A 23,910-nucleotide genomic window follows, 5' to 3' on the forward strand; every position below is an offset into this window, starting at 1 on the left:
AAAGGAGGTTTATCTGTGCTCCTATGGGTAGCATGGATATGTTGTATTATGCTTTTTTTATTCTCATCTGTCTCATGATCTGTAAGCTCTGTAGAGTAAGGACTGAGTCTTCCTCATGTTTATATCCCAAGTACCCTATAAGTATTTGGTGAATAAATAGTAATTATATTTTCACTGTGGGTTTGCAGGTTATTTTATTGAGAGGAAGTGGCAATTTATAATGGGCTCTTTCTTTCCTATGTCTTTGGAGCTTTGAGTGAGCGCTTGTGCACCCTGTGAAAGAGCTAGTGAAGGTTGGCCTTGCTAAGTTAGACACATGAGCCACTAAGCTCCAGAGTTTCTGTGATTTTGCCAATACCCTCTCTTTCCAAATTCCCATCTTGTTTGTTATTATGAGTAAGCTGAACTTTAGACAGAAGTGAATCAGGAATATCTCAAGTTTGGTAACTCAAGTTTGGTGAGACAGAATCTTGTACTAGCTGTCGTTAAAACCACCTGACTTTGCCTTGAATTTTAAGTGATAAATGGGAAACAAACTGAGTTAAAATATAATGCTGTGATTAAAAAAGTGGTTTTTCAGCCCTGGCTGGCGTAGCTCAGTGGATTGAGTGCAGGCTGGGAACCAAAGTGTCCCAGGTTCGATTCCCAGCCAGGGTACATGCCTGGGTTGCAGGCCATAAACCCCAGCAACCGCACACTGATGTTTCTCTCTCTCTCTCTCTATCTCCCTCCCTTCCTCTCTAAAAATAAATAAATAAAATCTTAAAAAAAAAGTATCTTTCTAAAAAAAATCTGTTTAAAAAAGTGGTTTTTCTAGAAGCATGGAAATAACAGTTTAGATTGTTTTTAGTCAAATTGTAACCATCCTGTTATCAGCTTTGTAAACATTTTTATTCCTTTTTTTTCATTTCCATTGTCTATTGACATCTCTTCATATTTTGTATTATAAAGTTCTATAGGAGGATTTTTTTTGTTGATGTTTTTCTTCGAAAGGCAAATTTTTCATATGGTCATTTTTATCCTTTTATTGTCTTGGGCTATTGAAATATATATATTTCTCACCTTCATCTGGATCATGGCTCACTTGCATTTTCTCTGTAATTATAACCTGAAGAACTACCTTCATGTAAATAAAGTGCATTGACTCATACTGGAAATACAATTGACACTGGTCATTGTTTCTTGGTAAGGCTGGCTTCCTTGTCCAGAGGGCAAAACTTGAAAGAGTAGATATTTATTTTTTTTAATATATTTTATTGATTATGCTATTACAGTTGTCCCATTTCCCCCCTTCACTCCCTCCACCCTGCTCACCCTCTCCCACCCACATTCCCCCCCTTTAGTTCATGTCCATGTGTCATAATTTCTTTAGCTTCTACATTTCCCATACTAGTCTTACCCTCCCCATGTCCATTTTCTACCTACCATCTGTGCTACTTATTCTCTGTACCTTTTCCCCCCTCTCCTCCTCCCACTCCCCTGTTGCTATCCCTCCATGTGATCTCCATTTCTGTGGTTCTGTTCCTGTTCTAGTTGAATGCTTAGTTTGTTTTTGTTTTTGTTTTAGGTGTGACTGTTAATAATTGTGAGTTTACCGTCATTTTACTATACATGTTTTTTATCTTCTTTTCTTAGATAAGTCCCTTTAACATTTCATATAATAAGGACTGGGTGATGATGAACTCCTTCAACTTGACCTTATCTGAGAAGCACTTTATCTGCCCTTCCATTCTAAATGAAAGCTTTGCTGGATAGAGCAATCTTGGATGTAGGTCCTTGCCTTTCATGACTTGGAATACATCTTTCCAGCCCCTTCTTGCATGCAAGGTCTCCCTTGAGAAATCAGCTGACAGTCTGATGGGATTCACTTCTGTTTACAGTGATGCCACCTTCTGAGGTTGTTTTGCACACATAGACACATACATACATACAATTGTTCATAATTTTTTCAGTGTTTTACAGTTCACCAAGGACTTGAAGTTTCTTGCTTAGCTTTTGAGGAAAAGCAGTAGACTTGTGTTTTCCCTTAACTCTTTCTACTGTTCCTTTTTTGTTTTAAAATATCTCAGATCTCTAAAGATGTAAGTTGTCAAACAAAAGATCGAAATGATGTCCTCTTGCATCTTTCAAACCATACCTCTTGACTTAGATATACAGTTTATTGTTATTAATGCTAATTTTTACTCTTTGTGATGATGACATATCAAACCTGTTAATTCCTGGCAGAGACCTTGTTAGTAACACTTCCAAGGTCAGAACTTTGGTTTCTGGATTCAAACACCCTCTGGTCCCTGTATTATACTTATATATACAGATCTTTGCCACCCCATGCATACCTGTTAGCTTATAAGTGTGTTAAATTGCAATAGCATTTGTGTTCCTTAATCATATTTCAAATATTCCGTCAATACCGGTCTGGTCTATAACCTAGCATCTATTGTCGGACCTTCTTTCCATCCTATTAGCTGAGATTCCTTCTCTCCATGTGGAGCTTTCTGTGCCCAGTGACTATCCTATCTAAATGTAATAGTGGTGCTCTGGAATATGAACATTCAGTGCTGGGGAAATAGGGGAGAGGAGAGAAATTCTCTTTAAAAATACTTCAGAGTAACAATGCCAGAATTGTTCTTTTTATCATTCAAATAGATTATTTCCTAACGATTTTTATAGGTGGTATGACATAAAATTTTGAAATGTTTGCATTTAGAGAGCATATTAAATGATCAAACAATTTCTGAATGGAGCACACCTATCTTTTTTCTTCCCTAAATAGCCTTTTACAATAGCTTCCCACCTCTCTCACTGTTTTATATTATCTTTGTTAATATTCTCTTTGACAGAATAATTGAGAATTGTCAAATAAACACCCATCAACCATGCAGAAAAATGTGGCTAATATTTTCAACCAAACAAGCCAATAAAGACATTTTATAGTCCTTTGAATCTCCTTCAGTGGTTGAAATCTTATTTAACAAGAGTCAGAGATTTTCCCTTCTCATCATGTTTTCTGATCTCTTTTATCTTACATGGAGAAACTTAAATGTGTTAGTCAGTTAGTATTTATTTTTTGAATAACTGTAAACACAATATTCCAGGTTTTTTATACTGTTAAGGCTCCCCAGAATGGATGTGTTGTTTTTAACAACCCTGAAAAACTAACCTTTTTTTAAAGATTTTATTTATTTATTTTTTAGAGAGGGCAAAGGAGGAAGAAAGAGGGAGAGAAACATTTCTCCCTCTCATGTGTGGTTGCCTCTCATGTGCCCCCAACTGGGGACTGGGCCTGCAACCCAGGTGTGTGCCCTAGACTGTGGGAATCCAACTGTTGACCCTTTGGTTCACAGGCCAGAACTCAATCCACTGAGCCACACTAGCCAGGGGGAAAAAGCTGACCATTTTTACGGGGAAAGAAAATATTGGGTTGGCCAGAAAGTTTGTTTGCTTGTTTGTAAGGGCTTTAATAGTACTTAGTTGTCTTTACATTCATTTGAAACAATTTTGTTAGATTGTATTGTGACAGCTGTCATATCAGCATGCATTTAAAAAAACACCTTAAATCAAAATTGGTAAATTTTTGTGTAGCCATTTTAATATTGAAGATGGAAGAAAATATGCAATATTTTCAGCATATTATGCTTTATTATTTCAAGAACGATAAAGATAACTGAAATGCAACAAAAGATTTGTGCAGTGCATGGAGAAGGCGTTGTGACGATCATACATATCACAACTGGTTTGTGAAGTTTCCTGCTGGAGATTTCTTGCTGGATGATGCTCCACAGTTGGGTAGACCAGTTGAAGTTGATAGCAATCAAATCGAGACACTAATTGAGAACAGTCAATGTTATACCATGGGGGAGGTAGCTGACATATTCAAAATATCCAAATCAATAAAGTTATTAATAAAAATTAAAAAATGTATCTTTTATTTTATGGAAAACCATATTTGGCCAACCCAATGTATGAAAAGATAATAAAAGAGGGCATTTTTGTGATCCTTATGCCATAACTTACAGTGGGTAGTGGTGTCTTTAATATTCTGTTGTAAAGTTTATTGAATTATTAAGGACCCTTTTTTCCAATTTGTTGTAAGATGTGTAATGAGAAATTTCTTTCTTATATTCGGAAACAGTTGTCACTTTATGTCTCTCCCACCTGATTCTCTATGTAAGATATAATAATTCTGCGGAATATTGTAGATAATTCAGAGTTTTATATTGATCAATTCATGGCATTTAGAGGCTTAAGAATGAGAAATACAACAATGGCATAAAGGGTTTAAAGCATAGATTTTGTAATTACCAGGATTTGAGTCTTGGATCTGTCATTTTATAACATTGTCTTGACCAAGTCACTCAGCTTATGTAAGCCCAGTTTGATCTCCTGTAAAATGGGATTTTTTAGTAATTTTGTGAGGTTTTGCTGGTTACTGTGTTTGCATAATAAGCTTACATTTACTATACAAGGTGTGTCTGGAAAAAGTCCAGTCCTTGTTAATATAACAAGAACAGCTTGGGCAATATTGATGGAACTTGACAGCCAAGGAGAGTGGACTGGAATGCGCGTGTGTGAACAGTGATAACTTTGCTGTACTAGTCAGTGGGGGTGGTAGACGCCATTGAGTGAGCATGTGTATTGTGTGGCCTTCATATTCAAAATGATTGAGTGAGTAGAGCAACAAATCTGCATCAAATTTTGCGCTAAACTTGAACATTCCTTCAAGGAAACTATGCAGATGATTCAGAATGCCAGAGTTATGGGCAACTGGTGATTGGCAGCTTCCTCACAACAACATGCCCTCTCATGCAGAGGTTTTTGGCAAAACATCAAATCATCCAAGTGACTCAGCCCCTCTACAGCGCAGATTTGGTGCCCTGTGACTTTTTGCTTTTCCCAAAACTAAAATCACCTTTGAAAGGGAAGAGATTTCAGACCGTTGATGAGAGTCAGGGAAATACACTGGGACAACTGATGGTGATTGGGAGAACTGTGTGAGGTCCCAAGGTGCCTACTTTGAAGGGGACTGAGATGTCATTGCCCTATGTACAGTGTTTCTTGTATCTTGTATCTTTAATAAATGTCTCTATTTTTCATATTACATGGCTGGATACCTCCTGGATAGACCTTGTATATTAGAAACAAAGACTATTATAGTCCTCCTTATCTCAGTGGTTGGGAAACATAAGATGCTCTGGCATTTCTTATTGATTCCCTATAAATACATCAAAAGTATTCATGCTTATTCATGGATAGACCTTTTTCCCTTGTGTCCAGACACATTTGGCCCCAAATGGAAACAGTGAAATAGAATATTAAAATTTTGGTGGGGGTTGGGGACAACTGCAAGGTGTGATTAAGGAAAAGACCACACAAAAACATGGACATCTGATGAACCTATTTTGGCATGTTCTTTAAAAGGGCCAGTTTTCTGAAACACTGTAAAAAGACTTGGCTTTTTAAAAAGCTGGGAGTAAAAAGTAAATAAAAGAAAAGAGCCACAGTCCCTCACTCATTCTAAATATTTCAGATCCATTCCGAGTATACATTATTATGCAAAGTGATGTAATTTCTATTAACTTTAGAGATGGTATATTCACCTGGTATAAAAAATGATAGATGTTATACTTGTTCTGTGAGGTATATTGTAAAATTATGTTGCTGGAGTCCTTTTTTCTTCATTGTCAGCACAAATCCTTGTTTATTAAAGATTTAGCTTGAAGGAAATTTTAATTAATTACAGGTGCAGTAAGTCCTGCCTGGGAAGCTGCCATGCTGCATTTACCGTGAATGGCCTTCATGTGCCGGTGCTCCACTAGCTCTCCCACTGGCTGACAGTGTGATTTATGGCTGTTGTTTTCTACCAGTCCACTGTTTGCCCTCTAGGAGCGATTGGTCTCCTGAGCCTCCCTAATAACAGTAGTACTTTCACAGACATCTTTTAATGACAACAGCTCTGCATTCAGTAAGTCAGGCTAATTGCAGACATACCCTATTAATTGCAAAAACTAGGAGAGAGGTTACATATTTTACAAGCTTTTAATTTGAAACCGCCCGAGATAATTTGTCTTAAGTATTTGGATAGAGACATCCATAATATTCAACAATTCACCATTATTGAAACTCCTGTCTAAGCAGTTACAGAATTCTGTGATTGAATCAAGTCAAAATAGTCTTAGATATGCTTTTATCCAGTGGCTATTTAGTAAGTGGAGGTTATCTCTTCAATGGGGACGTTTTCAAAATATTCTTTTTATAAAAGTGTTTTCTTAATTCTTATTTATTATTACACCTTTATAAGCTAACATGACAGAATTTTAAAAATAAACTTCAATCCTTAAACATAGAAAAGAAGCTGAACGTGGTTCCAGTGATATATATCTGAGAGGCCTGGCATCTTACTTGTTTAACTTGGAGAAGTGATGTCCAGAATCCAGCTCATGGTGGCGGTCCTTAGAGGCCAGTGGAATGACCGTGGTGATTCTGTGCATCTAGCAATTAGGAGCTGCACGGTCCACATTTGCAGGGTTTGGCTATGACCCAGTGGTAATTTTAACTTCTGTATTTCAAACTTGAAGCAGTTGTTACTGTTTTCAGCTCCCTTTTCTCTATGTATACACACAGTTCTGTGCCTGGAGTTAAATGGGTCATGGAACATTCTGGGTTTCAGTTTGCTGTTGTCTCTCTCATGACTTCTAGCAGATGCTGCACTTCTGGAGGGAAGAATGGGGGTAGAGTCATGATAGTTTGCTTGCACAGATACTCCATGGAAAAATTAGATGTGGAGGGACTATTGAAATCATCACTGGCTTCTAAAGGTCCTAGGACTGGTGGGGTGTGGTGCCTGCTGCTTTGATAGCAGCTGTGGCAGGGCAGGTGGCAGTGTGGTCAGGGAGAGGTCAATGAAGGCAAGTCCTGGGCGAGTTTGTATGTATGTTTGTAAGGCTGTGAGCCCTCAGGTATTTACTGCTGCATCTATCATCGGGTAGAAAGTCGGGAAATGGTTAAATCAGGTGTGGCTTTTAATGTAGTATTGTACAGGCACTGAAGATTGTGAGTAGGAAGATGGCAAAATAGCAGTCAAATTAATAGTAGCTCTCCTGTTGAACCTTCAGTAGGAACCGGGAGTTACACTTTTCTCTGAAGCAAATGTTATTGACTCTGATGTGTTAAGTGTATTATGACATATAAGAAGATAATTTCCTCATCTTCATTTTTATCTATTAAAATTTTCTTGGCCCATGTTACACCCTTTTGTACTTTATTTAATTAAAAAGTATTCTAATCCTAGTTTATTAAGATGTCATTTTTGAAATGTCAAACTTTATATAAAGTTTTTATGACTGTGATTATATGTATTAGATTTCCTGGTACTTATTCTTATATTCCTGCAATAGACTTATTAGGTTGATATATTGTTAAATTTTATTTGTAAAGTAATGGGTTTGTAATGTGTTGAGTCTCTGTTTTGACTCACCTTTTACTAGCTTAACATGAATGATTTGGACTGTGTTTTATCTTTTTCTGTATTTTGAAACAGATTAAATAACAGAATCAATTCATTCTTTATTCATGAAACCCTTGGTGTGGTAGACTTTGGTGGGAAGACCATAACATCTTTTTCAAGTTACTCAGTATTGGTCTGATTGGTGTGTCTCATTTTTCTTGGATTCATTTTGGTGATTTGTTTTGTTAACAGTCTTCTTCTGTCAGATGTTCAGATTATTTTGGAATTAGGTCACACAGTAGTGGTTGACATTTTGTAATCCCTGCACCTGTAGAGACAATTTTTTGACAGTTCTCATGCTGAGTCTATGTGTTCTTTGGCATAACTTTTTAGAGATTTGTCTGTTATGTTTGGTCTTTTTAAAGAATGTTTAGTTTATTTGTTTATCATTTCTACCAGTTTGTTTCTTTAAGATTCACTAATTTTTGTTTTTGTCTTATTAATCTTCTCATTTTCCTTTTTAGAAGATTGCATTCACTGAGTTTGATTTCATCCTTTCTGAATATTGTAAAGAATGAGTGTTTCTTAAGTGGTCTGAAGCATTACTGATTGCTAGTAAAAGGAGCTCACTAATTATGATAACTCAGATCCTTTGTATCTTAATGTTTTTGTATTTCATTTTATTTTATTTTTAAATTATATTGTTTATGCCATAACAGTTGTCCCAATTTTTCCCTCGTTGTCCTGCTCCCCATAGCACCCCCAACACCCTCAGGCAATCCCTACACTGTTGTCTATGTCCGTGGGTCATGCATATGCATTCTTTGACCACTCTATTTCCTATGCTGTTTACATATCCATGATGATTCTGTAACTACCAATTGATACTTCTTAATTCTTTCACCTTTTTCACTCATCCCTTTAACCCCCCCTCCCATCTGACAACCATCAAAACATTTCTCTGTATTTATGATTTCTGTTTCTGCTTCTTTATTTTTTAGGTTCAGTTGTAGATAGATATGTATGTATTGTTCATATTTTGATTTCATCTTCTTAAAGAAGACCCTTGAGCATTTCATACAATGCTGGTTTGGTGGTGATGTAGTCCTTTACCTTCTTCTTGTCTGGGAAGCTCTTTATCTGTCCTTCAGTTCTAAATGATTGCTTTGCTGGGTAGAGCAGACTTGGTTGTAGGTCCTTGCTTTCCATCACTTTGAATGAATATTTCTTGCCAACCCCTTCTAGCCTGCAAAGTTTCTTTCAAGAAATCAACCGACAGTCTTTTGGGAAGTCCCTTGTAGGTAATTCACTGCTTTTCTCTTGCTGCTTTTATGATTCTCTTTTTGTCTTTAATCTTTAGCATTTAAATTATGGTGTGTCTTAGGGTGGGTCTCTTTGGGTTCTTCTTGTTTGGACTGCTGCACATCCTGGACTTGAATGTCTATTTCCTTTACAAGTTAGAGAAGTTTTTGTTGTTATTTTTTCAAGTACGGTTTCCAATTTCTAGCTCTCTATTCTCTTTCTGGCACCACTATGATGTGAATGTTGTTATGCTTAAAGTTACGGTATACAAACTTACAGTATCCTCATTTCTTTTGGATTCTTTTGGATGCTTTTTTCTTCCTTGCTGTTCTGATTGGGGTGTTTTTTGGTTCTCTTATGTTCCCAAATTGCTGATTTGATCTTGGCTGTATCCACTCTACTGTTGATTCTCTCCCTGTAAATTGTTATTTATTTCAATTAGTGTATCCTTCATTTCTGACTAGATCTTTTTTATGCTATTGAGGTCCTCACTAAGTTCCTTGAGTATACTTATAACTAGTGTTTTGAACTCTGCATCTGGTAGCTTGCTTGTCTCCATTCTGCTTAGTTCTTTTTCTGGTTTTGTTCTGTTCTTTCATTTGAGCCATGTTTCTTTGTCTCCTCATTTTGGCAGCCTGTGTTTGTTTCTGTGTGTTAGGTAGAGCTGCTACATCTCCCAGGCTTGGTAGTGTGGCCTCATGTAGTAAGTGTCCTATAGGGTCTAGTGGCACAGCCTCCCATGTAACCCAACCTGGGTACTTGAGGTATACCCAGTGTGAAGGCTGTGTAAACCCTCCTTTTGTAGTTGAACCTTGACTGCTGTAGACACATCCAAGGTCAGTCACTGCCTGTGTTTTGTCTTGGATCACACAGCATAAGTCATCTGCATACATCTTCTACTTGTGATGGGCTTGGAGGTTCCCAGGAGAGGCCAAACTGTTTACCAAGGCCACCTGCTGCTAATACCAGGCCTGAGCTAACTTAGTAAGAGGTACGGGGTTTGCTAAAACCAGGTGCTGTTTTATTTTTAGAGGATTTAAGAAAATCTGAAGCATGAGCCAAGACAAGCCATTCATATGGAAAAGCCACTGTAAAAAATTTGGGTGGGCCTGAAAGTTGGGTAGGGCAGTGCCTCAGGGAATTTCTTGAGTGGGGTAAACAGTGTGAGCCAGGTTGATGGAGTCTCAGATATGGTGTTTAAGTGCTGGCTCTGTGGCTATGTTGGGGGAGGGCTCAGAAAAGGAACTGCCTCTGCTAGCACTTATGCGTTGGAGGAAACTGTGTTCCATCTGTTGCCCTGATGCCAGACAATTCAGTTCCTTCCCATATGTCCCTGAGGCCTTTCATTCTGCTGCCTCAGTGCTAGAGCTCAGAGGTAGTGAGTCTGAGAAAGTCTGTGCTTAGGCCCTTTAAGAGGAAACTGTCTGGGATTTCAGCATTTCTGTCTTCCACAGCTTCAGTCTCCACTGATTTTTTATAGCCAGGAATTATAGGGACTTACCTTCCTGGCACTGGAACCCTGGGCTGAGGGGCCTGGTGTGTGGCTGGGGACCCCTTGTTCCTGAGGTATCCCTTCTGATTTTTATCTACCACATGTAGGTGTGGTACCAGTCTATTCTACATCTCTGCCCCTTTTACCATTCTCAGTGTGATTTCTTCTTTAATTTCATAGTTGTAGGATTTCCATTCAGCTTGATTTCTGATGATTCTGAATGATGGTTGTTCTCTAGTTGTAATTTTGATACGGTTTTGCAAGGAGACAAACCCTGTTTATGTATGCTGCCATCTTGACTGGAAGTTGTATCTTAATTTTTAATTTTTTTTCTTTAATGTTTTCTGTCTTCTTATCTATGAAACTCTGAAAGGCTGTGGGTAAGGTCCCTGTAGTTCTAAGGTCTTTGCTTTCAGGCTTTGTTGTAGTGCTTTTGTGGTAGGGTAAAGGCTAATGGCTCTTCTTTCTTAGGTTGTTGTCTCCTTTAAATATAAAATATCCCCTCTTCTTTCTGTTCATTTTTTTGTCTGATATCTATATTTCTTATCCTGGCCCTGTTTTTGTTTGCATTCCTTGGTGTCCTTTGATAATTCCCGTAATTTCAAGTTTACAGTGCCAGCTCTAGTTTGGTTCTTTTAAACACATGACTAGGTTTTTGCTCTACTTACCCATGAGAAGTCTGGTTGGTAATAATCTGCTATCCAATGGGAGACCGTGGCATGTTCAGTCTTTATTCCCTATAGTGGTTTGCTAGTTTATAATCTATTTCTTGTGTTCTATTTATGTCATAGAATAGCAACTGTTAATCAGTAAGTGGGCATACATGCTTTACAAATGTATTTCAACCTATTTTTTTCTTGCAATTGACAATTAAACAATATCTATAACTTAAGCCTCATTCACCATGGACAGGGTGGATTTTTAGTACATTTTCATTTTTCCTCACTCTAGGTTTTCTTAAAACTAAACTGGAATTATAGTAAAACTTAAAAAGATGTCCAATTTTATATTTTAGATCATTTCTTAACAGTTTTCATTAGTATTTAAAAGTGTTTTAATGTTAATTATTGTTTTAATAATTTAAGAATTGGTATGTATATTACATGTAATTTTCCCTTAATTTTTTCTTTTGTAGTAAATTAACGAAGCAGTGTTGGCCTAATATTTTAGTTAATACTAATGGAGTTTGTTGCCTTTCTGTGCTTCAATCCTGACAAGATCCACTTGTCAGTTCTATGACCCGATATATTATTTACTATCTCTGAGCCACAGTTTCCTCATCTGTAAAATGGATGTTAAAAAGGACCTCTGTCCTGTTTCAAAGTTGCCTTCACACTATGTGCTGAGCTTTCCAGTCTGGAAGTTCTGTTGTCTGTAGGCAGCCCTGTGCTGGCTGGGTGTAGCAATCTGTACCTATCCCATCCTTGCTGCTTTATTTTCTGACCTGGCCTGTCTGAAGGTGAAGTTTGTTTTCCCCTAGAGCATGGCTACTAGTTTGGATCAATGCAGAATTCCAGAGTCACTGCTTTCCCCTAGAATTATGGAGAAGATTTTCCGGTTTTTTTTCTGAAATTTTTAATATTACAGAAAGGTGTTCAACACAGGTAGAGTCTTTCGTCTAAAGGGAATCTTTACTTTTTTTGTTCTGATGAGAAGCTACAGTATTTTCTCTTGTTTTTCTTTATTTTTGGAATTCAGACATTTAATAAATATCTGCCTAGATCTATGTCTTTTTTCAGTGCTTCTACCTGATACTCTAGTATGTTTTGCTCTATAGACCTAGCCTCTATTTAGAATTTTTTCTACCATTTTTTAAATTATTTATTTTATATCCTTTCTACTCTGTCCCTTCTGGAATTCATGTTATCAATCATTAGAGTGCCTGGATTGTTTTTCTTATCTCCTTGGCTTTTCTCATATTTTCTTCTTTTTTAAATAAATCACTTTTTATTTGCCTTGTAAGTTTAACAAAGATTGACACAAAGTATGTTTTAGAAAAATAAAAATTGAGTGTTTGTTTATTATAACTTTTGGGGGTCTTCTTTTGAGCTATCCCCAATAGTGAATCATGTAGTATTTACTTCTTACGATGAGTGAAGCATGCAATAACTTCCATTGCTGATAATGTACAATTACAATGTATGTACTGTGTTTTGTATACATAGTTATTAAGTGCTTTAGATTGCATCATGATTGGAAGATTGTCATTTTAAGAGCCATGCCTATTTAATTTATTTATCTAAAACTGGCTTTATCATTTCATCCTCAATTTAGGAGAAACTAATTCAAGATATTGTTCATTGTCATGGAATTTAATCACTTCTTACTCCTATATCCGATTGATGCAAGATGATATTAGTAGGCATGACTGGCACTACGTGATCTTGGATGAAGGACACAAAATTCGAAATCCAAATGCTGGCCATCACTCTTGCTTGCAAACAGGTATGAACTCTTATAACACAGGAGATTCCCAGGTGAATAATAGTACTTAATTGAGAATAAACTCCCTGATTTTAGTAACACACTTATTTAATCTTTCCCCTTGTGCCTTTGTATAAGGAATTCGAAATAGACATTTTGCCTTAATGCACAATTTTTTTTATTTTTGCTCTTAATTATGTTTTTTAAAAAATTCTAATTGTTCACATTACTTAGTGTCTCTTGTAGGGATCAGTTATTAGAATATAACCAAAGCCAAATCAAGTCCATAGTATTCAGCATGAACAATAAGAAAAAATTATTCCCTTATGTAATTGAAGATTAAAATCTCATAAAATTGTCTTCTATGTTTTGGAGATGACCAAATGATAGTAATATATTAAATAATAAGATTGGGTGGGGGTTTTGGGGTAGGGTTGATGATTATCTGTAAAAGTGAATTTACTAAAAATATCTTCTTTCCCAAAATAGTTCCGCACCCCTCATCGTATCATCTTGTCTGGCTCACCAATGCAAAATACCTCCGAGAGCTGTGGTCACTCTTGACTTTATCTTCCCAGGAAAGTTAGGCACATTACCTGATTTATGGAACATTCTCGGTCCCCATCACCATGGGGGGATATTCAAATGCCTCCCAGTACAGGTATAACTTTTAGTATTTTAACATTATACTTTGTAGCCAAATTGTTCAGAATTAAGGGAAATGGCCAAGCTTATAAATGGTTTCTGATAGAAATTACAAAATTATTTTTGCTTGATAGCTCATATTTTTCCAGATGAGTTTTTAAAAATCCTTAAATACTCTAGAGCAGTCGAAATTATGAAAACAGAGGGAATCAGTTCTGGACAACATATAATTTAGTGCAGATTGAGGTAGTACATCTTATAAAGTAGTGTAAAGTTGTAGAGAAGGGGAAACCAGTGAGAATTGTTTAGGAAGACTAGTGAGTGAGACAGGTTCCCCTTACCTTGATTCTGGGAAAACAGGCTCAGAAGAACATGGGCAATAGGTTAAGACAACAGGCACATTATAAGGCCATAGGTAGTGAAGAGACATACTTGATTGGACTGGAGATGCTGTGAGGAAGTAGCAGCAAAGCTGTGTGTTCTAGAAATGGGAGCCTTGAAAAGGAAGTGTAGGTTCTCAGGCAGGAACAGCCACTGAGGTTGTCTGAGCAGGACACTGGAAAGGGCAGTTCCTCAGAGTTACTCAGACTGCGAGTAGTTATGGAAGGGAGGCTGGCATTGAGGGATCTGCAGGAATCATTGAGGTGAGATGATGAAGACCTGGACCTGGGTGGTGGGTCCTGACAAAGAAGGTGGAGACCAAGGACCCTAGATGGCAGTTTTTTAGGCAGAAAGAACAAAATGTAAAGGCTGATAAGATAAAGGAAAAGGCATAGGTGGTGGTAAGTTTGCTGCAGCTGACGCCTGAGATTTTATGCCTGGGCGACTGGTAGAATGGAGTTGCTACAGGCAGGAACACCAGGACATGAAGCTGACCTAAGGGCAGTCCTCACCTTGGTGAGAGCCAGGGTTTCTGTGCAGCTCTCAGGTGGGACCTGCACTGGCCAGGTCATGACTGAGCCACAGAGAAAACCTTTCACCAAAGAAAACATTCACATGTTTTGAAATACTTAATTAGAAAAAGAATTTTAGACTTTTAAAATTAGAAGATTATCAACAACAGTCTTAATACTTTTATATTTGAATGATTTTTAATTAACTTTTAAAGAAAGGGCTGTCTTTCTCTGGTGAATCCCTATTATTCTTCATTTATAGTGTTCTTTTTGAAACTTTTTATTTTGAAATAATTTCAAGTTTAACAGAAAGTTGCAAGAATCATAAAAAAACTTCTATATACTCTTTACCCACATTCACCAATTGTTAGCATTTTGCTTGTTTTGTTGCATTTGCTTGATCTTTCCTTCCCTCCCTCTCCCCACCTCTCTATACATGCACACAAATTTATGTTTGTTTTTTTTTTTTACTGAATCATTTGAGAGCATGTTATAGAAGATGGCCCTTTCCTTCAAATCCTTCAGTGTGTATATCTTGAGAGCAAGGACATTATCTTATTGAATCACAGCATAAACATTAGAATCAGGAGGAAATTTAACATTGCTATAATTTTGTTATCTAAAGTATATGTCTATGCCTCTTTAGTCTCCTTTAATCTGGGACGGTTTCTCTAATTTTCCTTATGCCTTTCGATCACCTTGACAATTTTGAAGACCACAGGCCTGTTATTTTATAGAATGGGCCTCACTTTGGGTTTGTCTTCCATTCTTTGTGATGAGATTCAGGTTATGCTTTTTTGGCAAGAATATCACAGAAGTGACATGTCTTTCTCAGTGCTTCCTATCTGGAGGCACATGCTGTTGGTTTATCCTTTTGTTGGTTCTATTAATTGGCAGTGATCTGATTACTTGGATGAGGTGGGGTTTGCCAGATTTCTAAACTCTTTGAAGTTACCACTTCTCCTTTGGGATTAATAAATCATTTGTGTGGAAGTACTTAGAAACCATGTAATATTGTCTGTTTCTTCCCTGAAGTTCTTGTTTCAGAAGTTTGTGCACTTACCTGTTTTTTTTTTTTCTTGTTAGATTATAAGGTCCTTGGGAGCAGAGGTGTTTTTATTTGCCTCTTTCTGTTTAAGTTCATGGCTGTCATGCATTATTGAATCCCAAGAAGACAGTCTGTCAGCCAGTATTTATTGTGTCAGTCTGGGGCTAAAATGATGGGAGATGGCTGGCAACCAGAACCTCCCTTTAAATAATATTCCCAGTTTACTGTGGGTGTGTGGGGGAAAGTGGTAAACATGATCAAGTGGTAATAAGGTCTGTGATCAGAGGAGAAAGCCACTTATCAGAGCTTGTGGGGGTTAAAAAAGGCTTCCTGGAGATGCAGTGACTGTGCTAGGACCTAAAAGGTTGGGGAGGGAGAAGGGGAAGCATAGGATACTGGTTCTTACATTTGTATGTTAGACTTGCGCAGAAGATTTTAGAACTGAAAAGAACCTGGGAAGTCATCTAGCTGAACCTTCTTTCACTCTCAAGGCTATTGAGACTCAGCACTTAGCTTGGGAAGAAGCAAAGTTGGGGAGTAATTATCACTCTGCCTTGTCAGAAAGAAGAAGAACTATGGGCATGCCCAGCTAGGTATCCATTTTCCACAGCACTGGGGAGTTGGGAATAATAGAGAAATGCAGTTGGATCTCCCCTCCCCATATGTTTTTTTTACTCACAGAGGAAAAGACGCCAGAGGCAGATGAGAATTAAATACAGAGTCGACTTCATTGCTTGAAGCACAGGATTCCCTAAGAGTTGAACTGGACAATGTGGCTTGACATGAAGACTAAAATAGGGTTTCTTAGTCATTCCTGCTCTCCCATCCCCACCCCAGTCTAGAGCTTAACATCATCCTCTAGGGAGTTTTGTATGAAAAGTAGACCCAGACCTATGCCCAGCTGCTCTGGGCTCTGACCCTTGTAAGCTCATCACAGTGTCCCAGGAGCAGGGGAGCTCTCCAGAGGGGTGGACAGGTGGGTGAAAGAACAGAAGTGATTGAGTGGCCAGGCCATTCAGCAGTGCAGCCTTGGTCTCCCAGCATAACCAATTAGCTCACTAGTCCTGGAGGAGACAGTTTAGTCTCAACCCACTGTAGAGCTTTTCAGGAAGATTTTAAAGAAGTACTTGCTTCTTTGGTGGGACTGTAATGTCTTCTTAAATTCTGAAATTTAATTATCTCTGCATTAACAACCCATAATATGTACCTGATCATCATCTTAAAGGTAATTCTAATTAATGTCTGAATGATACTGAGTTTCTTTATTATTGTCTTCTATTCTAAATAAAACCCATTATTTATGTTTACATACTCATAAACACATCAGGTAAATACATAAATCAACATACATATATACATACTTGAGGTGTTCTTAGGGTCTTTTAAAATGTTTTCTTTTTTACCATGTTAATTTTGTTACATAAATTTTTTTTTATTATGATCAACCTCTCATTCATTTTGCAGCTTTCTCAAATTTGAACTTTGGTTGGGGTTTTTCTAGTTCCATTAAAGAATAATTTACTAGGTTGTTAAGCCTATTTAGATTTTTTTCAAATATCAATAATATATTGAATTCTTTGCTTGCCTTTAAATGAATTGCAGAGAGAGTGGTTTTCTGCTGTGGGTCTTTGTGTTTCTACATACAGTTAATGCCCATCTCATGTGGCTGTGACCCATTACAGAACCATATGCTCTGTTGTAGACCTGAGTGACCTTTTATTTCTGGGATCATGGGGCTTTTCTTGAACTTATTCTCCAAAGTCTCCAGTGGGCAGTAATCTCTGCTGATTATCTGGTTGCTTCCATTGCAGCAGCTTCCCCCATAGTTGGCTTTTGATCTTCAGCTTGCAGGATACCAGTTCCTTTGTAGCTTTTGGAGAATACAAGATTATAAATGGAGATTTGTTTGAAAGCAGTTTTTTCTCCAGAGGGTTTAACTATGCAGTGATAATTAAAGTGAAGTATAGAAGAAGAATAGGATCCAAATTATCAGTTACTCTTTTCATTGTATATTGTGATTAATTTTTTTCATTGATATTATTATGAAAGGTCCCACCTCCTGGAGTATTATATTGGAGGAAAAACTTACATATACTAATTTTTCCAAACCATTTTCTAACCATTTCCAACCAATTTTGTATAATCATTGGTCGTTTCTTTAAATTTTTTTTTATTTACTTATTTTTAGAGAGGGGAAGGAGAGAGAAAGACAGAGAGAGAAACATCAGTGTGTGGTTGCCTCTCACGTGCCCCCCACTGGGGACCTGGCCAGCAACCCAGGCTTGTGCCCTGACTGGAAATTGAACCAGCGACCTTTTGGTTAGCAGGCTGACACTCAATCCACTGAGCCACACCAGGCAGGGCTGGTCATTTCTTTTGAAAGTGATTTGTTTAAGCATTGGAATCAATTGAGAGGTAAGAACGAATGCATTTCTTAAACATGCAGTAATTGTTTTCCTTTTGTTTTACTAAAGGTTAAAACTGCTTACAAGTGTGCATGTGTCTTACGAGATACCATAAATCCATACCTCCTGCGGAGAATGAAATCAGATGTCAAAATGAGTCTTTCTTTGCCAGATAAAAATGAACAGGTCTGTAAATCCAGGACTTACCAAAACATTCCTAAAGTATGGGTGTGGTGGTAGGAGCTTTGGGGCAGGCTAATCTACATTTGCATGTACCAGTATGTGATGTGACAGGTAAGACTGCTGTGACATCTGCATATACCAGGCTCTCAGCAGAACTCTCCCTCTAGTCCACAGACTTAGACCTCTCATTAACACATGGATTCCAACAGCTGCTCTCTTTAAACTCTATTTCCTCAAGTCCCCAATTCATTCATGCTACAAATTATATTAGATGCCAACAACATGCCTGGGAGTGGAAGTGAACAAAGAAAACACTTGTTCTCGTGGAATCCACATTCATTCTTGAGGCAAGACAGTCATGAATAAATATATCAGATGGAGGGTGGTAGTAAGTGTGAAGAGGGAGATGAGGGCAAGGATATATGGAAATAGATTTTTATAAGAGGAGGTCAGAGAATACCTCTCTGATAAACTGTCAGTTGAGCAAAGGCCTAAAGAAGGTGAAAGAGGGAGTTACAGGGGATTTTGGAGGAAGAGCATTCTAGGTAGATGGAAAGTGGGGGTGTGGCGGTACATTCACAGAGGCCAGAGTGTCTGGAGGGCAGGAGCAAGGAGAGGGCTGAAAGGAAGCAGTCAGATTTCTGGCCAGATCACCAGGGCCCACTAGTCATGGTGAAGACTTTGGAGGAAGTTCATAGGAAGTTATTGAGCAAAGGAGTGATATCATCTGACTTAGGTTTTAAAAGGATTATCCTATTAAATTTCATCTTAGTGTTCATCTTAGTGTTCCATCTTAATAGATGGCTGCACTGTCTGTTAAGCATCTAAAAGTAAACACATTGTACATTTTGAATGTTGAAACTCTAAATGATCTGAGACATCTGTCATCAAGGCTATTGACATCACTGCCTTTTCCCTCTCTGCCGAAACTCATTTCTAAATTTACCCCTTGCCTTAGCATTCCCCTTATAGTTCTCCCTTCTCTGCCACAGGGTTACTTAGGCCACAACCCTGTGAGCTGTCTTTAATTCTAGATCAACCAGTTGCTGTGGTGTTTTATTTGTTCTTTGTCATTCCCTCACATCTCTGCTTCACATCCTCATAAATTAGTGCAGTTTAGTTTGACTAATTCAGTTAGTGTGACTGCACTACATTGTTTGGCACTTCCCACTACATTCAGTATTTCAGTTTTGCTGGATTTATTTTTCCAAGGTTTCCTTTGTACCTTTGTACCAATGTACCTTTTTATTTATTTATTTATTTATTTATTTATTTTTAGAGAAGGAAGGGAGGGAGGGGGGGAGAGAGAGAGAGAGAGAGACAGAGACAGAGACAGAGACAGAGACAGAGAAACATCAATGTGCGGTTGCTGGGGGTTATGGCCTGCAACCCAGGAATGTACCCTGGCTGGGAATCGAACCTGGGACACTCCAATGTACCTTTGATATCCCTCTTCCCACCAAGAATATTGATTTAACTTGTGACAGTTTATTTTTACTGTGGAATCATAGAATACCTCTTATATTCTGTGCAGTAGCCAAGGCAGATCACTTCCTAAGTTTTTTTAATGTTCACATTTCCTTTTTATTTGTATCTGTTCCCTTCACTTGAAGGTTTGCCTTCCCCTTCAAGCAAACACATATATAGAGAAGTTTGTTTGAAGACCTCCACAAGGCTCTCCACTAGAGGCCTCTACTTGATTGGAACTCCTGAGGTCAGGATTTTGTCTGACATATCTACAGATTTTGCATGACACCAAAAACAATAATTTGCACATACTAGGTACCAGGTGAATAATTTGTTCAATTAACTTTGTGATTGAGAGGTGAGGCTTTTCTGTTGCCATTTTTAAAGGACTGAAATATTAATTTAAGAAGTTAAGAATTATAAGCACGCAGGTCCATACTTTAGAAAGATTACTCAGGTAGCATTTGAAAGCATCAATAAGGAAAGAAAATGGATGCAAAGGAATGAATTAGTCAGAACCTAGGAAGTCCTTAGAAGAGATGTGGGTCTGAACAAGGGTGGGGCTAGCAGGAGGAAGCTGAAAGGCCTCGTGACTCTCAGGTTTCTCACTGGGATGCTGGGATGGATGTGTTGCAACAGAGGCTTCAGAAGGACAGATTTGGAGAAGACAGCTGATGAGTTTAATTTAGATTACATTTGAAGTGTCCATGGAGTGTCTACTTATAAAAAGATAAAAGGAGTTAAACTCTGAAGAAAGTTCTAGGCTGGGATATAGATGGCCTGTGAGCAGAGAATGTGTTCAAGTTAGAAGCAGCAGTGAGTTTGTCCAAGGAGTCCATGTAGAATGAAGAGTGATAAGCAGCCCAGGGGAGTGGCAGCATTAAGGAGAGGGTAGACAAGGAGTGAGCTGGGAACATGGGAGGCCTGTGTAGAAAGGCAAGAGGTGGGTTAGGGGAAATGGAATCATGAGGCTCAGGGATCTTGTGTGGGGCAACTAGGAAGTTATTAGTGACCTCATTCATAACAGTTTCAGTGGTACTGATGGAAGTGCCTTCCGGGATTGTGCTGGTTCATGAGTGACAAGAAAGAGGAAATGGAGATGGTGATTGTACATGATACTTTGAGGGAGTTGTCCTCTCAATTTTTGCAGAGTCTAAGGGGTAGAACTCTGTCCTAAGGAAGATGAGAGGGTTTTCAGATCTGGTGGAAAGGTTGAAGGTTTGCTTTTGATCTCATTCAGGAACCAATTCTTCTGGGAATAAAGGAAAATAAGCTGAGGCAGATGAAGAAGTAGATACATTTTAGGGAGTGAAAACTAGAGAATCAATCCTTATAGCCTCAGTTTCTGATCTTGTTGTTTTGTTTTTTATTGTTTTTAAGTAGAGGTTGAGCCAAAGGTAGGTAGGTGGGTGGGTGAGCAGCTTGGGGAGAGAGAGGAATGTTGTCTCAGCCTGTTGGGTGGAAATGCACAGGATTCATCTGGAGACCAGGAGCTGAGTGCTGCAGGACACTGCCCAGGGGTGGTGAGGTGTGTTGTGACACACTCTAGTGCCCAGTGCTTAACAAAAAGGAACAGAGAAGCAGAAGGTTGAGGTAATACACATTTGGAAGTTTATAGGGTAGACACAGTGGGTAGTGAAGGGGTGGCTAAAGGAAAATTCCTTGGGAATATGACTAGCCGAGGAATAAAGTTAAGCTATGAGGTGGTGGTGGTGGTGGACTTGAAGAAAGAAAGGACGGTTGAAAGCAGAGTCAGAACATGATGGCATAGAATTATCACCACAGTTGGTCTGGGAAGTTAGGTGTACCTGCTAGAGATGAGTCTGGTGACCTTGTGGACCTATACTTAGAACTCAAGGAAAGGGGAGTACAGGTGAAATTAAGTTCCCTGGTTAGGTTTGCTGAAGTGGAGTGTGGGTGAGGGGCATGAGAAGTGAGCTGTCCCGAGCACTTGTTGGCCAGAATGGAGGAAGGTCTGTGCAACTAGTCCTGTATTTTCCTCTGAGCAGGAAACGAATCTTCAGGACTGTCAGGACAGTGGGGTGGGGACTAAGAGGTGGACAGATGACAGAAATGGGGCCTGGTTAAAGGAGGGAACTATACTCATTGTTCAGCTCTGAAATGTGGCTTCATTTTGTTTTGTTTTGTTTCAAAGAAGATACATTGTTAAAATTGCATACATTGTGCTGTTTTGATAGGCAGTTTTTTTGGTAATTTGATTCTATTAAAAAGGTTTTTGAAATTATAGTTGCTCTGTTTCCTCCCCTACCCCCCATCCTAGGTCCTATTTTGCCGCCTTACAGATGAGCAACATAAAGTCTACCAAAATTTCATTGATTCCAAAGAAGTTTACAGAATTCTCAATGGAGAGACACAGGTCAGTTAAATGACGGAAGCATGATGGAAGCTGGTGAAATTAAGGGAAGCAGGAAAAGAAAGGAAACTAGTACTAGTCAGGGAGAGATTCACTATTACTCTCTTGAAAACATTTCAGTGGAAGCCTTCACTTAATTTGGAATCCTTACAGAAGTAAGAGGCCACATGGTTAAATTCCACATGCTCCCTTTTTGTCTGTGCTGAAGCACTATTACACTTGAACCCAACACTGCATAGTCTAGAAATAGAAGAATATCACTAGACAACATGATCTGCAATGGTGAGTCCTTCAGGGACTGCTAATCCTATGCATAATGTAGGGAAGCAGCCTCAGAACTCTGGGGTTAGCAGGTGTAAGGAGGAAGAATTATTGTCACAGATTTTTCTAGCATAACATTTTAGTTACTGGCAATGCTCAGAAATCTGTAGGCAAATGTCTGCTCAATAAATATATATAGTATCCCTGGCTGGTCTGGTTCAGTGGATAGAGGACCAGCCTGTGAATAGAAAGGTTGCAATTCCCAGTCAGGGCACATGTCTGGGTTTCGGGCTGGGTCCCTGCTTGGGGGGCATGGGAGAGGTAGTCAGCTGTTTTCTCTCTCACACTGAAGTTTCTCTCCCTCTCTTTCTCTCTCCCTTACCCTCTCTCTGAAAATAAATAAAATCTTTTTTAAAAAGTGCATATAGTAGGTTTATAATCAGCATTTAAGTCTAAAGTTTTGTGTAAACTATTCAACTTGTGTTTCAGTATCTTAAAATATGAATTCGTATTTTATTTATTTGACATAAGTAAAACTTTCTTAGTCCTTGATCTGTGCTCATTGGAGGTACAGCTGAGTGGTACGGTATGCTGCCTCATTCACACTTTCCTGTTTATACATAGAGGTAGGTGAAGAGATGAGTGCAGGTGACATGGCTACCTGTGTTCCCTAACATCTACATGCTTTTTCTTCCAGATTGTCATTTCAGTTCTTTAACCATCTCTCATAATTTAGTATTTTGTGTTTTATTGGAGGTTTTTAAATTATTCACATTTATTCAATCCTTCTAAATCTCCCCTTATCTACATATGCCTCCAAGTTGTGAAACCATAGGTGGTCTAGGTCAGCACTATCTGGTAGACACAGAATGTAAGTCACATGTGTGATTTAAAATTTTCTAATAATCGCATTTAAAAAGATAAAGAAAAATGGTGAAATTAATTTTTATAATATATTTTATTTACCTGATATGTCTAAAATACTTTAATATGTACTCAGAATTTTAAAATAATTATTGAGATATTTTACCCTTTTGTTGTAAATCTTCAACTTTGGGTACAATTGACCCTTAAGCAACTCAGGGGTTGGGGCACTGGCACTCCACCCCCACTTCATACAGTCAAAATTTTCCTTTTAACTTTTGACTCCTCAAAAACTTTACTATAGTTATCCCTTGGTATCTGAGAGAGATTTGGGCCAGGACCCTCTGCGGATACCAAAATCCAAAGTTGCTGAAGTCCCTTATATAAAATAGCATGGAGAAATGCATACACAGAGTTGGCACTCTGTGTGTGCAGATTCCCAGCCTCCGATCAAAAATACTGTTTTCAGTCAACAGTTGGTTGAATACGTGGATGCTAAACCCATGGATACGGAGGGCTGACTATTTATTGAAAAAAAATCTCACATAAGAAGGCCCTCTTTGTTCAGTTCAAACCTATGTTGTTCAAGGGTCCACTGTATTTTACATTTGTGGCACATCTGAGTTTGGACTAGCCACACTTCATGTGCTTAGTAGCTACATTTGGCTTTTGACTACTGTGTTGGACAGCACAGGTCTAGGGAAAGGAAGCCAAGTTACAGATGACTCTTTTGGTGAATTTTGGCAGTGTTCCTGATTTATTGAGATCTTTTGTACTGTAGTTGTTTAATTGTTGTTTATTGGTCAGAACTATCATAGTCTTTGATTACAGGCTTAATTTATGATTCATCTTTTTCTGCTTGAGCTTTTATACTGGTGCTCTTGATTTGAGTCACACTCTGAAAGCTGTGCAAGATGTACCCCTGCTAGTCATGGAAAGCAGGTACTTACCCTTGGTCTGTCCTGCTGAATGGACTGTCCACATCTTTCCCATTTGTGTATTTTCTATGCAGATATATTTTCTGATGTAATACTAGTGTAAAGGTAAGTTGGACTTCGACTTCTGACTCATATTAAATTATAAAACTTATAGTGAGGTACTTAGGTGT

The 23,910-nt window shown here is 38.2% G+C and overlaps 1 protein-coding gene across 1 annotated transcript in view; it reads left to right on the forward strand.

The window, feature by feature from the left end:
- ERCC6 (ERCC excision repair 6, chromatin remodeling factor) overlaps positions 1-23,910 on the forward strand; it is an 80,856-nt gene that overhangs the window by 47,549 nt on the left and 9,397 nt on the right. Inside the window, 10 exon segments of the mRNA XM_028512744.2 lie at positions 12,513-12,546; positions 12,549-12,658; positions 12,660-12,683; positions 13,152-13,197; positions 13,200-13,220; positions 13,223-13,259; positions 13,261-13,323; positions 14,141-14,204; positions 17,723-17,839; positions 21,585-21,680. Coding sequence (XP_028368545.1) covers positions 12,513-12,546; positions 12,549-12,658; positions 12,660-12,683; positions 13,152-13,197; positions 13,200-13,220; positions 13,223-13,259; positions 13,261-13,323; positions 14,141-14,204; positions 17,723-17,839; positions 21,585-21,680 — 612 coding nt within the window.

Source organism: Phyllostomus discolor, chromosome 5 (assembly GCF_004126475.2).
Source record: "Phyllostomus discolor isolate MPI-MPIP mPhyDis1 chromosome 5, mPhyDis1.pri.v3, whole genome shotgun sequence".
NCBI classification, from domain to species: Eukaryota; Metazoa; Chordata; class Mammalia; order Chiroptera; family Phyllostomidae; genus Phyllostomus; species Phyllostomus discolor.